Source organism: Quercus lobata, chromosome 7, assembly GCF_001633185.2.
Source record: "Quercus lobata isolate SW786 chromosome 7, ValleyOak3.0 Primary Assembly, whole genome shotgun sequence".
Lineage (NCBI taxonomy): Eukaryota > Viridiplantae > Streptophyta > Magnoliopsida > Fagales > Fagaceae > Quercus > Quercus lobata.
In genome coordinates this window covers 35,889,074-35,903,115 of record NC_044910.1, presented here as the reverse complement: position 1 = coordinate 35,903,115, position 14,042 = coordinate 35,889,074, and the positions used below count along the sequence as shown (strand labels likewise).

Genomic DNA, 14,042 nt, shown 5'->3' with positions numbered 1-14,042 from the left:
TAAAATAAGAGTAATTCGAGGGAAGAAACGGTGCATTAGTATTATATAAATATGGGCAAGATTTAGATATAATACTTAGTTACTATTGTGGGTCCGAGAGGTCTGCAATCCGGCCCAAACTCTATCTGGGCCCAGGGCCCGTGCCGAGGAGGTATCTTGCCGAAGATGAATGATCAGTGGCCGGGGTAGCAAGGAGAACGGCTGAGAACTTACCCTGTCCTCGGCATTCCAGAACTTCAATGGGAAGACCAACACCATGGTGTAGGCAATCCCCAAACAGCCCCCTCAAGGGGATGTGAACGGAATGGGGCCCATAGGGAAGCAGGGTGTGAAATTGGACCAAGGAAAATGCGTCCTCTCTTCAGTAAATGCACCTGCCAATACCCAGAACTGATTAATGAGAAAAGACGTTTGGACGGTGTAAACTTCGATCCATGCAACTAATAGAAAGTTAGACGGGACGGTTGATGGGATTGATACAGAAATAAGCTCCTGCCTGACCTACAAGTGGAGGGTCAGGATCAGCCAAGACGGACTATATAATAAAAAGGAAGGTGCACCAACAGGGAGGCTGGGAAAAATGGCCAAAAACCAGAGCCTCCCAGCCCACCTCCAGGAAAAAGACTCCAGGGGTGAAGGAAAACTTAACCTTGTATGAACACCACGAAAAACCCACCGCCTGTCGATCAAGGCCTAGCCTTCCAAACCCACGCTCTACAAATGATATTGTGAGGGCCTTTCTACGTGCGAACCCGTGTCACTGTTACGGTCCGCCACGAATCGTGTCCTTACAACTATTATTTAGGTTTCTATTTTAAGATTCTGCAATGTGGATTTTGCTTAAATGAAGGAAAATGCTAGAAATACAATTTTTTTTTTACAAAAAATTTATAAATTGCTGATATTATGAGTGATTATTGATAAATTAAAAAGAAATAATGTTATTAGTGAGCTTATATAAGAATTAGTAAGAAGTTGAGTAGTTGACCACAACAACAATGTATAAAAATGTTATAAAATAATTTGTCTCTATAACATTACTTTTAAATAAATGTGTTGCAAGTTTTAAGTAAAAATCTAGTCTCTAGGGGAATAAATATTTAAATTTATATTTAAAGTTACATTTGTTTTTGTCAAAAATATAAAAGAAGTGAGGAATTTTTGAAAAGTCAAGGGACCCCTAGCCCCCCTCCATTGCTTACAGCATCGTTAAACTCGTTGGCTTTTGACCATAGCTACTGTATAAATTTGTCTGAAAATTAATACATAATCTACTAGTAACTTTTTTTCCTTAAAAAAAAAAACTTGGGCGAAAATGGGTAATTACCCATCAAAATCGAACTATTTAGTTAATAGGGTCCGTTTGGAAACATATTGGCAAACTAGCAACTCGAGCCTTAGAGACTCGATTTTGGGCCCCTAAATCGAGTTTCTAAGGCTCGATTTTCATGCGTCGTTCCTCTCTGATGTGGCGCTTTGTCCAGGTGGCGTCTACATGAAAATCGAGTCTCTAAGACTCGATTTCCACCGAAAAATAAAATATTAATCACCCAAAATGCAGAAACAGCGGAAAGAAAATGCAGAAAGAAAGAAAAAAAAAAAAAGAGAAGAAGAAGAAGAAGAAGAAGAAGAAGAAGAAGAAGAAGAATGGCGACACACACAGGCCGCGCGCGACCAGGTCGCCGCGCGACAGATCCAGGCCGCGCGCGACCCAGGTCGCCGCGCGCGACCCAGGTCGCACCGCGCGACCTGCGACCCAGGTCGCCGCGCGCGACTCAGGTCGCACCGCGCGACCCAGGTCGCACCGCGACCCAGGTCGCCGCGCGCGACCCAGGTCGCCTCGCCGCGCGGCTGTTTCTGGGTTTTTTTTTTTTTTTTTTTTTTTTTTCTTCTCTGATGAACGCGTTGTGGTTTTCTGGCTTTCTTCTCTGTTTCTGGGTTTTCTTTTCCTCTGGTTTTCTTCTCTGTTTCTGGGCTTTCTTTTCCTGCTGCCCTTTAGTTTTTTTTTTGTTTTTGTTTTAAATGTAAATCGAGTCTTAGAGACTCGATTTCCATGTAGATGCCACCTGGACAAAGCGCCACATCGGAGAGGAACGACGCATGAAAATCGAGCCTTAGAAACTCGATTTAGGGTCTCAAAATCGAGCCTCAGAGGCTCGAGTTGCTAGTTTGCCAATATGTTTCCAAACGGACCCTATTAACTAAATAGTTCGATTTTGATGGGTAATTACCCATTTTCGCCAAAAAACTTGTTTTATTTATTTAATTTAATTTTTAATTTTTAATTTTTTTATTATAATTATTTTATAATCTTAGCCGTTGCAGCTGGATTTTAGGCTATAAAAAGCCTGGTCTAAGGCATGGTTAAGTTCTTACTGATGAGAACAACGTCCCAGTCACTTTGATCTTCAAATTCTCTGTCATCAAACGGAGGAGACCCAAGAATCGAATCGGAGTTTAGAATACAGGGAATTTGGGGAGGCCTTTGGCTTTGCTTTCGTTTCGTCTCTCTCACCCTTTTTCTCTCTACTCCAAACCCTTTACTTTCTCTCTCTTTGTTGAGAGTGCAGAATTTCAAAACCCAAAAAAAAAAAAAAAAGCATTGCACAGCGCCATAGCCAAAACCATATTATTATATTGTGCTAGTAGAATATAGATTAGTTTACCTTGGTATTTGGTTTTATATATAAATATATTTGGTTGAATAGGAGCGAAAAGGGTCTTTTTCCTTGAACTTCTCTTGACAAAGGGTCTTTGAATGAGGTGCAGAGATATTTCCAGCTTTTGAGGTCTCGCCGTCTTTACGGTACAAATTGTTGGCGCATTAAAGTCGTGCTTTTACTGAGCCTAAGTATAGTTTTGCAGAGTACAGATAGAGAGTGTCCTAGCTGAAGAGTTTGCCATTATTTCAACGCATTTAAAGGGCTTTCATTTCAGCTATATATATATATTGCTCTTCTGCAAAAATCTTTGAAGCAAGAAAATCTTATTACTCTCTGCTTTTCTTGCTTATTTTTTTCTCTCTCTAAACAGTTCCATCGTTCACTGCTTGTGCTTTTTAATAAAGCCGCCTGTTTTATTACCATTCCGAAAGCGAAGTAAGAAAAAAAAAAGGTTATAAATATTAAGTATTTTAGACAGAGACAACAGGGTTATTGAAAATACACAGACTCATCTGGAGGACAGATCTGTGTGCTTTGGTTGCTTCAATCTTTAAACGAAAGAGACATCTCAAACAAGGAAGTTGAAAGTGGTATTGGGTTTTTATTTCTTTTTCTTTTTGTGTTTTTTCTCTTTGGTCTGGTTTGTGAAAAACATGTTGAACTCTGCTCCTTTTGTCTACTAAAAACTTGGTTTGCTTTATTATTATTATTATTGTTTTTTACTTTGTTGGACTTTGTGTTGTGGAAGGTTGAATTTTTATTTTTATTTTCAAGTACCATAGGAATTTTCTGATATATGGATCTGAGGTGTTATTGGCTTTCGTTATCTGGGGTTGCGTTGGGTTGTAGATATTGTCTCATTTACTGTCTTTTATATAATGTTTCAGATCTACCGGGATTTCGACGTTGCCTTTAGTGAAAAACGGAGACAATGTTGCCTCAGAAGCAAGCAGAGGAAGCAATAGTTCCCAACTTCAATGAGACAGAACATGAGGGCAAAGAGGAAGAGAGAGATGAAGAACATTCTATGCTTAGCGTCAAGAACCTCCTCTGGCATGGCGGCTCTGCCTGGGATGCTTGGTTCAGCTGTGCTTCTAATCAAGTAATTCAACTTAACCCACAAATTAAAATCCATTATCAAACACTTTCAGCACTAAATTTCGTTTTTTGTGTGTGTCTGTTTTTTCAGGTAGCACAAGTGCTTTTGACTCTACCCTATTCGTTCTCTCAACTGGGACTGCTATCAGGCATATTGCTTCAGGTATTCTATGGACTTATGGGAAGCTGGACCGCATATTTGATTAGTGTACTGTACATAGAGTACAGAAGCAGAAAGGAGAAAGAAAACGTCAGCTTCAAGAACCATGTCATTCAGGTTGGTAATTGGTTTTTAGTTAACAGAGAACCCACCAGCACCACTTATTCCTAATCTTCATAGCAAAACCTCTAGAGGCCCCAAAAAACAAATAAAAATACAGTCTTTGAGATTGATGTACTGTTGTTAATACTGTAGCAAAAAAAAAAAAGTTTTAGTCATAGTCTCATAGACTATATAGTAGTATACAGTTAAAAGCACACTGTTTTGGACTGCAGTGGTTTGAAGTGCTAGATGGCCTACTGGGTCCGTACTGGAAAGCAGTGGGGCTTGCTTTCAACTGTACTTTCCTCCTATTTGGATCTGTCATTCAGCTTATAGCTTGTGCAAGGTAAAGATCTTTCCTGAATTTTCACTCTCTAACTTGTATGAAATCTGAACTGGGTTTTTTTGGTTGGTTGTGAACTAATTTTGTTGGTTCTTGATGAAAAACAGTAACATTTACTATATCAACGACCGATTGGACAAACGGACTTGGACTTACATATTTGGAGCTTGTTGTGCCACCACAGTGTTCATACCTTCCTTTCATAACTACCGAATTTGGTCATTTCTAGGCCTTGGAATGACCACTTACACTGCCTGGTATTTGACCATAGCTTCTTTTACTCATGGCCAGGTAAAACTAATTACTACCTTCTTTGTTTTTCATTTGAAAAAGGTTAATGGGGTTTCTCTGATTTGGTTCAATTTTGTGATTTCAGGCTGTGGGTGTGACACATTCAGCTCCAACAAAGCTAGTGCTATACTTCACCGGAGCTACAAACATACTCTACACTTTTGGTGGCCATGCTGTGACTGTGTGAGTTTTATCTTTTTACACAGCATATTATCCTCTTTTCTTTTCACTTGTTTCTACGCGGCTTCTGTGTGCAGCTTTTGCCGGCCACTTTGGTGTTGGCGACCCACAGACAATATCATGCAATCTACTTTCCTTTTTTTTTTGTTTGCTCGGAAACAACATTACGCACCTTCACTTTTCTATGGGAAAAATGCACAGTACAAATGTCTCTGTAGTTTTTATTCTATTTTTTGTGTCTTTTGTTTTTTTAACCATTGTGAATTTTTTACTCTCAATTCCTAGTCCATTATTCCTTGTTTCGTCTAGATTCTGTCCTAACCTAGTCTCCTTTGTCTTTACCTGTAGAATAATATCTGTGTCATAGGCTAAATATTCACTTATAGCTACTGGGTGATGCCAATCTCTTAAAAATTTCACATTTTTATGTATGTATAAAGTTGGCATGAAATTATTATTGAAATGGTATCACTTTCATACCAACCTTGATATCATTTTCACTAACATTAATAACCTCATGCTATGTTTACAATTGTGACAAATTCTAAAATGCACTCAAAATTGTTTTTTTTTTTAAAAGAAATATTAAATTCCAATGGATAGGGGGCACTTTAGGAAAATGATAATAATTTTCTTACAGCTGGTTCCAGTCCCTATCATGAGTTGTTGTTTTTGGGGATAAACGCTTATGATGATTAAAATGTTTAATTTTGAAAATCAAAGTATCATGAAGTGTTAGAAAAGAATTTAAGGTCAAAGTGAAAGTGATATGTAATTTCCGGATTTTGACTGTCCTTTTTTTCGGTTCCTAGAATTTCGAGGTGGAAGGAAATTGATTTTCTGATCAGGGAATTAAAAATTTTTAACGTTTTTTGGGAAATTGTTTTTCAGGGAAATTATGCATGCCATGTGGAAGCCACAGAAATTCAAGTACATATACCTAATAGCCACATTATACGTTTTCACACTAACGATTCCGTCAGCCTCTGCCGTTTATTGGGCCTTTGGTGATGAGCTTCTTAACCATTCCAATGCCTTCTCTATGCTACCAAAAACTCGCTTCCGTGATGCCGCCGTTATCTTGATGCTCATCCACCAGGTTGTATTTTAGCTTAAATTTTTGTTTAGTCAACGATAAGACTTAGTACTTAGTAGTATAAACCAAGCAAAGGCTTAGACTAAACTGTGTGTTTTGCTTAAAATCTACCTTTACCTAACTTATTTTTTAAGCAAAGCAATAAATCATTGACTCTAAGTTATTTCTTACTTCTTACATTAAGAAATATTAACTAAATACATTAAAATAATTCATATTTAGTAATAATTGCACTCATCTTTAGTAAAGTTTATTGTCATTGAATAAGAAACTTGGTTTCAAATTTTATGGTAATTATATGTATAAACAAGTGATAATTTTAATGGAATCTGACATTGTGCTATGTTCATGGAATGATTTATATTTTTTTCAGCAAAATAGATCATTGAATATAAGTTATTTCTTACATACCCTTTAAGAAATATGATCTAAATACATGAAAATAATTTATATTTAGTAATAATTGCACTTGTAGGTTCTAATTAGCTCAACTGTTAAGATTAATTATTATCAAATAAGAGATATGAGTTCAAATTTTATAGTATCTATCTCTACATATAAAAAGAAAATAGTAACTTGAATGGAATCTGACATTGTGGTATGATTATGTAATGGGTGCAGTTCATAACATTTGGGTTCGCATGTACTCCATTGTACTTTGTATGGGAGAAGGTGATAGGGATGCATGACACGAAGAGTATTTGTTTGAGAGCACTAGCAAGGCTGCCAGTGGTGATACCAATATGGTTTTTGGCGATAATCTTCCCATTTTTTGGGCCCATAAACTCTGCTGTTGGGGCTCTATTGGTTAGCTTCACTGTCTACATCATCCCCTCTTTAGCTCATATGCTCACCTATAGAAAAGCCTCAGCCAGACAGGTAAAAAATCTATACCCACTTTTTAACCCCATCTCTTCTGTGTTGGATCTCTTACATATTGTCCCCACTAAACCACTGCCATCTACTATAAGAGAAAGAAAGGTATCTCACATCACATAGTGGGTGTGGATTCCATTATATTAAGGGATTCATACACTGTGAGAGAGAATATGTTTTATATATCTAATGTGTGAGATACTTAATACTGTGAGCTTTTTTTTTTCATTGGGCCAAATTGTATGCTTTTCATTTATTTATGAATGTGTTATGTTGTAATTATCTCGATCTATTTAGGGTATGTCAGTCATTGGAGATTGAGTGGGCACACCCAAGTTTGATTGGGAATTTCCATATTCCACAGTTTTCAGAGCCCACTAGAGAGAGGGTGTGTGTGCAGCCACTAGCCAGTGTACAAAAACATTTAAGGCTTGGATTTGGAAATATTACAAGAAATATTGAGATGGGTGGCATGTCCCTTTCTTTTAGTTATGAGCTACAGTTGGAGTATGGTACTATGTCTTAGCTGAGCTGGCTGACTAGCCTAACTTGTTCCCAATAATTCAATTGGGGCAATTCCAGCATAATTTGTCAAGAAATCCCCTACCAATTAAACAAATGTAGTTGGCCTGCCTGTTAATTTTAGATTTTTTTTTTTTTTTGTCAAGTAAATATTGAGGTGGGGTTCAAACTTCAGGCACCAGGCACCATAGTCTTCGTAGGTGATGGTGATAGCCGCGACACACTAGGCTAACAGCTTGAACACGAATAGATTTAGTTGATAATTTGATAGATCCAATGGGGGGAAAGGATTTCAATCCTAAATATCTATGTTGGAAATTCTAGTAGGTGTCATTTGAGCTACAAAACTCACGTTGCACTCCGGCTAGTTTGTTCTACAATCAAATTTTTAATCTGCCCATGTATTTATTTACTGATTTAGTTTACCTTTGTTTTACTCTTATGCAGAATGCGGCAGAGAAACCTCCTATCTTTTTACCAAGCTGGACTGCTATGTATGTGATAAATTCGTTTATAGTGGTGTGGGTTCTAGTGATTGGATTTGGGTTCGGTGGATGGGCCAGCATGACCAACTTTGTCAAGCAAGTTGATACATTTGGGCTCTTTGCCAAGTGCTATCAGTGCAAACCTCCAACACCACCAGTAGCTCCAGCTCCTCATCATTGAAGCTGAGTCTGAACAACATGGCCCAACCTCTCTCTCTCTCTCTCACTCACTCTCCATGTTTTGTATCATACATGGGGAAGTAGTAATATTTCCCCAACATGTGATGTGTGCTGGTTTTTGCATTTTTTTTTTCTTGGGGATCTTCTATTTTTTTCTTCTTCTTAATTTAGTTGATAATATAGTGTGTTTACGATGATTCCTTTGCTATCAAAGCATAGGTTTTAATTAAATCAGATATATATGTTTAGGTTTTTTTTTTTTTTTTTTGCTCTCTCTCTTTCTTTTTTTTACCTTTTTTTTTTCTTTGTTGGAATATTATATAAGATTTCGTTGGTTCTTCGCTGTTCTTAGCTTCCAATCTCATTATTACTAGCATGTTTCCAATGCGTTGTTTATCTTCATAAATATTGCCTATGGTAGGGTCTCTTCAATGTTTTTTTTAATTGCAACGTGGCTAGATCACAAAGTTTGTACATGTTGGGACATTTTCGTTTTATATATATGGACCTTTTGACTTAAGATTCCATTTGAATGAGTGGATCGTGGACCCGACCCATGTTCACATAGGTTGCACGTGGGCTCATCTGTTTGTCACGTGCCATTCTTCACATGCAAACATATGCATGAACCATTGAACCCCTTCTTTGGTAAATTTTTCTTGAAAGTGTGTTCATTGAACCTATTAATTCGTTTTCCTTTATGTCTGTGAATGTGGATCATGAGCTTTACTTGTAAATGTTGTTAGTTCTTTAATTTCGTTTCTTTTTCTCTTGTACCTTTTCGTGATATTAAGGGATAGTCTTTGCTGTTTATCTAAATATATAAAGAACAAGTGGTTTGGTATCCACATTGAAAGTGCTGTGTTCTGATTGAGTAATGAGCATTTGATTAGAAAAACTTCAATATTTTAAAGGCAACTAGAGCTGAAAGTTTTTGAAAACAAAGGTCTTTCGGTCTCCATTTGAAGCTAAAATCCCTCTCTTTCGGGAAAAATAAGAAAAAGAAAAGAGTCATGTGTATCATACTTAAATCAGAAAATGAAGTTGGGTTGTACCAATAGTCTTATCAATAGTACTGAATGTCCATTAAATAATGGGAAAGGAGATCAAATTTCCTAAACACATGGGATTGTACAATACATCTTGACAACCGATATATAATTCATGTGAATACTAATAAAAGTTCCATTCAGTTGGTTATGAAATTTTCGAACGAGGATATATAAACCCCAACTTGCTGTACGATATCACTAAACTAGTTCTCTTTCACAGTAATATGAAATTCATGATCATTTGTTGTTGGTTTTAAATTCTATAAACAATATAATAATTGTCCATTTGAAAACATTCCAGTGGCGGGTTTAATGGGTTTGAAAAGATGCTGTAAATTTAAAAGTTCCAAATTTCATTAATCACATTATCAATCTGTAGAATGCTTGGCATTTCTCATGAGAAAACATGTGTACTCCCTACTTCTTTATGTTATCTTTCTTTTAGAGTGTTGCTAAAATTAAGTGTTTGTTGTTCAGGCTTTAAGCATCAAAGCAATAAGGATAATAGTGGACACAAATATCATGAAGGGTGTGATTTGTCCTTACATTTAGTTCACTTTTGTAACCTATAAGGTGACAGTGGTGTATGTAACATATACACTTAAGCTAAGAGGCAAGAGCCTAGTAGCTTCCAAGCCAAAAAAAAATTATAGATCAACTGGTTGATACATTTTTACGTTTTTAATGTCCAAAATGATCTTGAAAATATAAAGGAAATGTATTAAGACACTTAGGCAGAATAAAGTAAGAAACAAAACACATAGCTAGAGAAGTCAAAATTGAAGAAGTGATTGACTGACCAATAGACCCATTCTCGAATGTTGGGCTCACTAGGGCTAGAAGCATTAGGATTTGTCATTATATGTTCGAAGAACCATCATTAAAATGTTAAATATGATCATATCGTAAGGAAAATTACTAGCTCTTTAGTCTATCTTTCAAAATAAAATATGATAATTTGATATTACCTTAATTAGTATAATAAATTATAAATATAAGAGGAAAGAGTACCGCATCATTATACTCCGAGAGTTTTTTATAATTACATGCACATCAATTATCTTAGGTTTTGTTATGATCATATATCAGTGATACGCGACTCACTTATAGTTTGGGTGACCTGCTTACCTGAATAAAGGAAAATGATTCGATGGGGTTTTCTTCCATGTACTTGGGCTGGATTATTTTTAGGCGTGGGCCATTATAAAATTTGCTTTCATATTCAAATTGCCCCATTGTACCTGCCCCGCCTTTTCAGTGCATGATTGTACAGTGAAAAACGTGTTCAACCCAATGTGTAATAAAAGAATGTCTAGACCCTGACCCAATGGGCTTTACTGAACAACTGACACAGTCCAAAACCGTGAAACAACCACAGCCCAAATGAGGTTGCTTTGATGGGTCGAGTCCAAAATACTTATTCCCTTAAGTCTTATGTGGTCCAAGCCCATATGAAATATCCAAATAGGAAATTATGAAGTTGTGGATTGGAGAGTAAAATATGCTTTTTATTTTTATTTTTATTTTTTCTCATATCTTGGACTTAATAAGAAACCTTGTAGATGGGCTTGGAGTATTTGTGAAAAAAAGTAGTTTTTATTATATACACCTGAAAAAACAACTGAAATTGTGACTTGAAGTCATGATTTTTAACAGTGTAACAGAATGTGTGTAATAACTTTTATCCTTTCTAAAATCCATGAATTCATGATTAAATTGCTAACCATTAATGCACACGGCCATATCCCACAGATTTAGCAACTCTAGAAGACACCAATCCCCTAAAGGAAACAAATCTAACTTAACCAAACTAACTAGGTCACCTTGTTTGGTACAAAACCAAACTAGCTCAACTAAAGAAAGTCCCAACGTCACACCTCCCCCCCCCCCCCCCCCCCCCCCCCCCCCCCCCCACACACACACACACAAAAATGTTAATTTTTCTAACTCTAGCGCATTCAATAGATTGTGTTGTGCATTCAATAGACTCTAGGATTAGTTTCTCATCTCACTTTGCCCCAAATTGTCCATTCATTATGATTTATTAATATAAATTGTTATAAAAGATTGGGATGTTATTCTCACCCCTTTTAAATTTATATATAATAAATTATATACACACTCTAGATAGGACAAGAGGGAATGAGGCAAGACAAGGCGGATTGGGTTAAGGCAAGACATTTTTCCAATCCTATTTGGTGGCTTACGAAAACAGAAATAATAAATTCATGTCTAGATATATTAGACCATCAAATTTCAAAAGAATACAATTTTCCTGTATGAGATTTACAATCAATCAATGCATCCTATCTGGCAAAGTAAAACAATTGCATAATTCTTGCTAAGATAAGAAGATTGCAATACTTCTTGGCTTGTGAGTTCTTCATAGCTAGGAACATTTGATTGAATCGGGTTCCGCCAACTTGTATCTGACAAATTTTCTTCAAGAATCATAAATGTGTTCACAAATGACACAGTGATCTACGATTAACCTTGCCATGACACTTCCCTCTTCAATTTTCAATTCTCTACTCCTCTTGTTCCATAGGTGTAGTGCATAAGTCTCACCATTATTTAGCTCTGCCAACTTGTGCTCCACCCATTGTGAATCAGCCTCATTCTCAGGCTTCTTTAAAAGCCCTTTTATTTTAAACCAGTCCACTGCATAAAAGGCCCTGGGGGGCAAGACAGTTATGTTGTAACCAGGTGTGTTTCCAACTCTTTCAATAACCCTTGAAACCAAGTATGGCCCATTGAAACCCCATTTATTTCCATTGAAAGTTGTAGCAAATTCCTGCATGAAATCAATTAGAAGTGGATGATTTATGTCAAAGATCATAACTGCACCATTTAACCTGTTCCAAGTGTTTGTCGCAGGGTCCATGCTCTGTGCCCCAACTGAGTTTCTCAACCCTGAAAAGTCTTTCAAAATTATGAAATCTGTGTCTAAGTAAATTCCTCCATATTTGTACAACATGGCTAGCCTGATGAGATTGGACAAATTGTTGAACAATGGAATATTTCCAGGGTCTTTTCTTCCACTCTTTAACTCTTCTAACCAAGCTTCAGCTGGGGTGTTCTTGACCAAAAAGGGTAAGTCAGGTGTGATTGCTAGTATATTGAAACCACGGTCTATTATTGGTTTTAAAATCCTGTAGCCACGCCTGGTGTCCATGGTGTTTGATATGATCATCAAACACCCTTGTGGGTGCACTTTGAATAGAGTATCCACAGCCAAGAGTTCTCTTTTTCCAAAAGATTGTGCTGTTGAGAACCATGTCATGTAGAACTGAACCGTGCAACCATGATTAAGGAACTCCAAAACTCGACCATGAAATTTCTGTGACAGGTTGTTGGACTGGAGTATCTCTAGCTCCGGTAGCCTTCTTCGGAACCACATGAGTCTTTCATCTTTTGAAACATTGTCTGGTGGAATAAGAGGGTCCTGAGTCTCAGAATCTTCTTCTTCAACCACCTTCTCTTGTGTTGGAATTGATGGCACTGTGCTATTAAAAGTGGTCTCAAACTCGAGTGCTGTTTCTTGGTTTTTTTGAGTCTCAGGGGGATCAATAATTTCATTGCTTTTCAAGTCAAAAGGATTAGTAATGGAAAGATTGGAAACGATGCTGTCAGCATAGATGAGAAAGAATATGGCTGCAAATGTAATGGTGGAGAAGATGGGATTTTTGGATGTGCGGCTAAGTAGCCTGTAATCAAACATCTTTTGAGACATTTTTTTTGTTGACATTAGAGACTTGAATAGGAAAAGAAATTTCTCTAATAATACGGTATAGCTCTTTGGATGACACGCATGGTGATCAGAGCAAAAAGGTATATATATATATATATATATACAAAGTTTTGCATGTAGTTACTCTAAGAATTTTGCACCAGACTTGGAGCCTTGAACGTTAAAAACATGTGTGATAGGAGTCATGATGAAATAATTAGACTAAAAGGTGGGAATTTATTAGGTTGAATCACTGGTGTGGTCCATCAGCTATAAGAAGACAGTGATTGAAACATATGTGGGGGATCATTTATTTTCGTTTATATTGTTAAGAACCTAGGCAGTGATAATGTGATATGTGTTAACTTGGATCTGTTATAAGGAGCTGAAAACCTTTGAAATCTAAAGAGAAGTGCTAAATTTATTATTACTTTTACAACAAAAAGTTTACAAGTGATATTGCAGAGAGTCTGTTTGATTGAACGTTACATCAACAACATAATAAATAAAATTTTTAATTATATTTTGTCATCAATTTAAAATTGAGTGATGATAGGAATACTATCATACTATAAATTTTACTAAAATTAAACAAATTGATGTCTCATTTATCACAAAAAATTAATTCATATATTAATTTATTAGTTGTTAAAGTGGTATCAATCACATTTATTATAATGTTAGATGTTAGATATTATGTTTTATTTGCAAAGCTTACATAGTAAAATTTGTAACATCCCAAATATTACTCAACAGTAAATCAATCTGCAGTGCAGTAGTTTATAAAGATTCTTAACCTGTTAATTTATAGTACCAATGGGGAAGATAGATGAATATACAGTTAAAAGGACTTTTACAGCATCTTAGCATTGGGGTGGATCAGTGAAAATGTTTGAAACACTTGGAAGTTATATCTATTGCAGATTGTATTGCTGCAAGCCTGCAACCCAAAATTTCCTTCAGTTGGTATATTTTCTTAAATGAATTTGTTCTTCAATATTAATAATGTTATTGTTATGGCTTTTATTGCCACTTTGACAGCTACATTTAGTCATTTACACCCATTACATCGCTAAATTAATTTAGGAGTAATGATATAGTCATATCTTTCCATTTAATAGAGCAATTATATAGCAACATATCATGTAATCAAAATCGAATAATACTCATGATTAAATAATGACCTCTCACTTCAAGAACATGATTCGTGTTTGCGTGCACTAAATTCTTCTTCCATTTTTTTTTATTTTTTTTATTTTATAAA

At 36.2% G+C, this 14,042-nt stretch overlaps 2 protein-coding genes across 4 annotated transcripts; one reads left to right on the top strand and one right to left on the bottom strand.

The window, feature by feature from the left end:
- The first annotated feature begins 2,363 nt into the window (after positions 1-2,363).
- Positions 2,364-8,339, top strand: LOC115952922 (auxin transporter-like protein 2). 3 transcript variants are annotated; one of them, XM_031070279.1, is made up of 9 exons: positions 2,364-2,806; positions 3,551-3,765; positions 3,853-4,038; positions 4,257-4,369; positions 4,474-4,657; positions 4,743-4,840; positions 5,729-5,936; positions 6,555-6,812; positions 7,779-8,339. In XM_031070279.1, exons 2-9 carry the CDS (start codon positions 3,595-3,597, stop codon positions 7,995-7,997), a joined length of 1,437 nt encoding a protein of 478 aa, XP_030926139.1. In that variant the 5' UTR covers positions 2,364-2,806; positions 3,551-3,594; the 3' UTR covers positions 7,998-8,339. The 3 variants fall into 3 exon arrangements, with proteins under 3 accessions (XP_030926139.1, XP_030926138.1, XP_030926140.1); XM_031070278.1 differs by having other exon boundaries at positions 2,364-3,253; XM_031070280.1 differs by lacking the exon at positions 2,364-2,806 and adding an exon at positions 3,329-3,353.
- Positions 8,340-11,262: 2,923 nt separating this feature from the next.
- Positions 11,263-12,854, bottom strand: LOC115952589 (lactosylceramide 4-alpha-galactosyltransferase-like). Its single transcript, XM_031069763.1, has one exon. The coding sequence runs from the start codon at positions 12,794-12,796 to the stop codon at positions 11,492-11,494; it is 1,305 nt and encodes a 434-aa protein (XP_030925623.1). The 5' UTR covers positions 12,797-12,854; the 3' UTR covers positions 11,263-11,491.
- Positions 12,855-14,042: the final 1,188 nt, after the last annotated feature.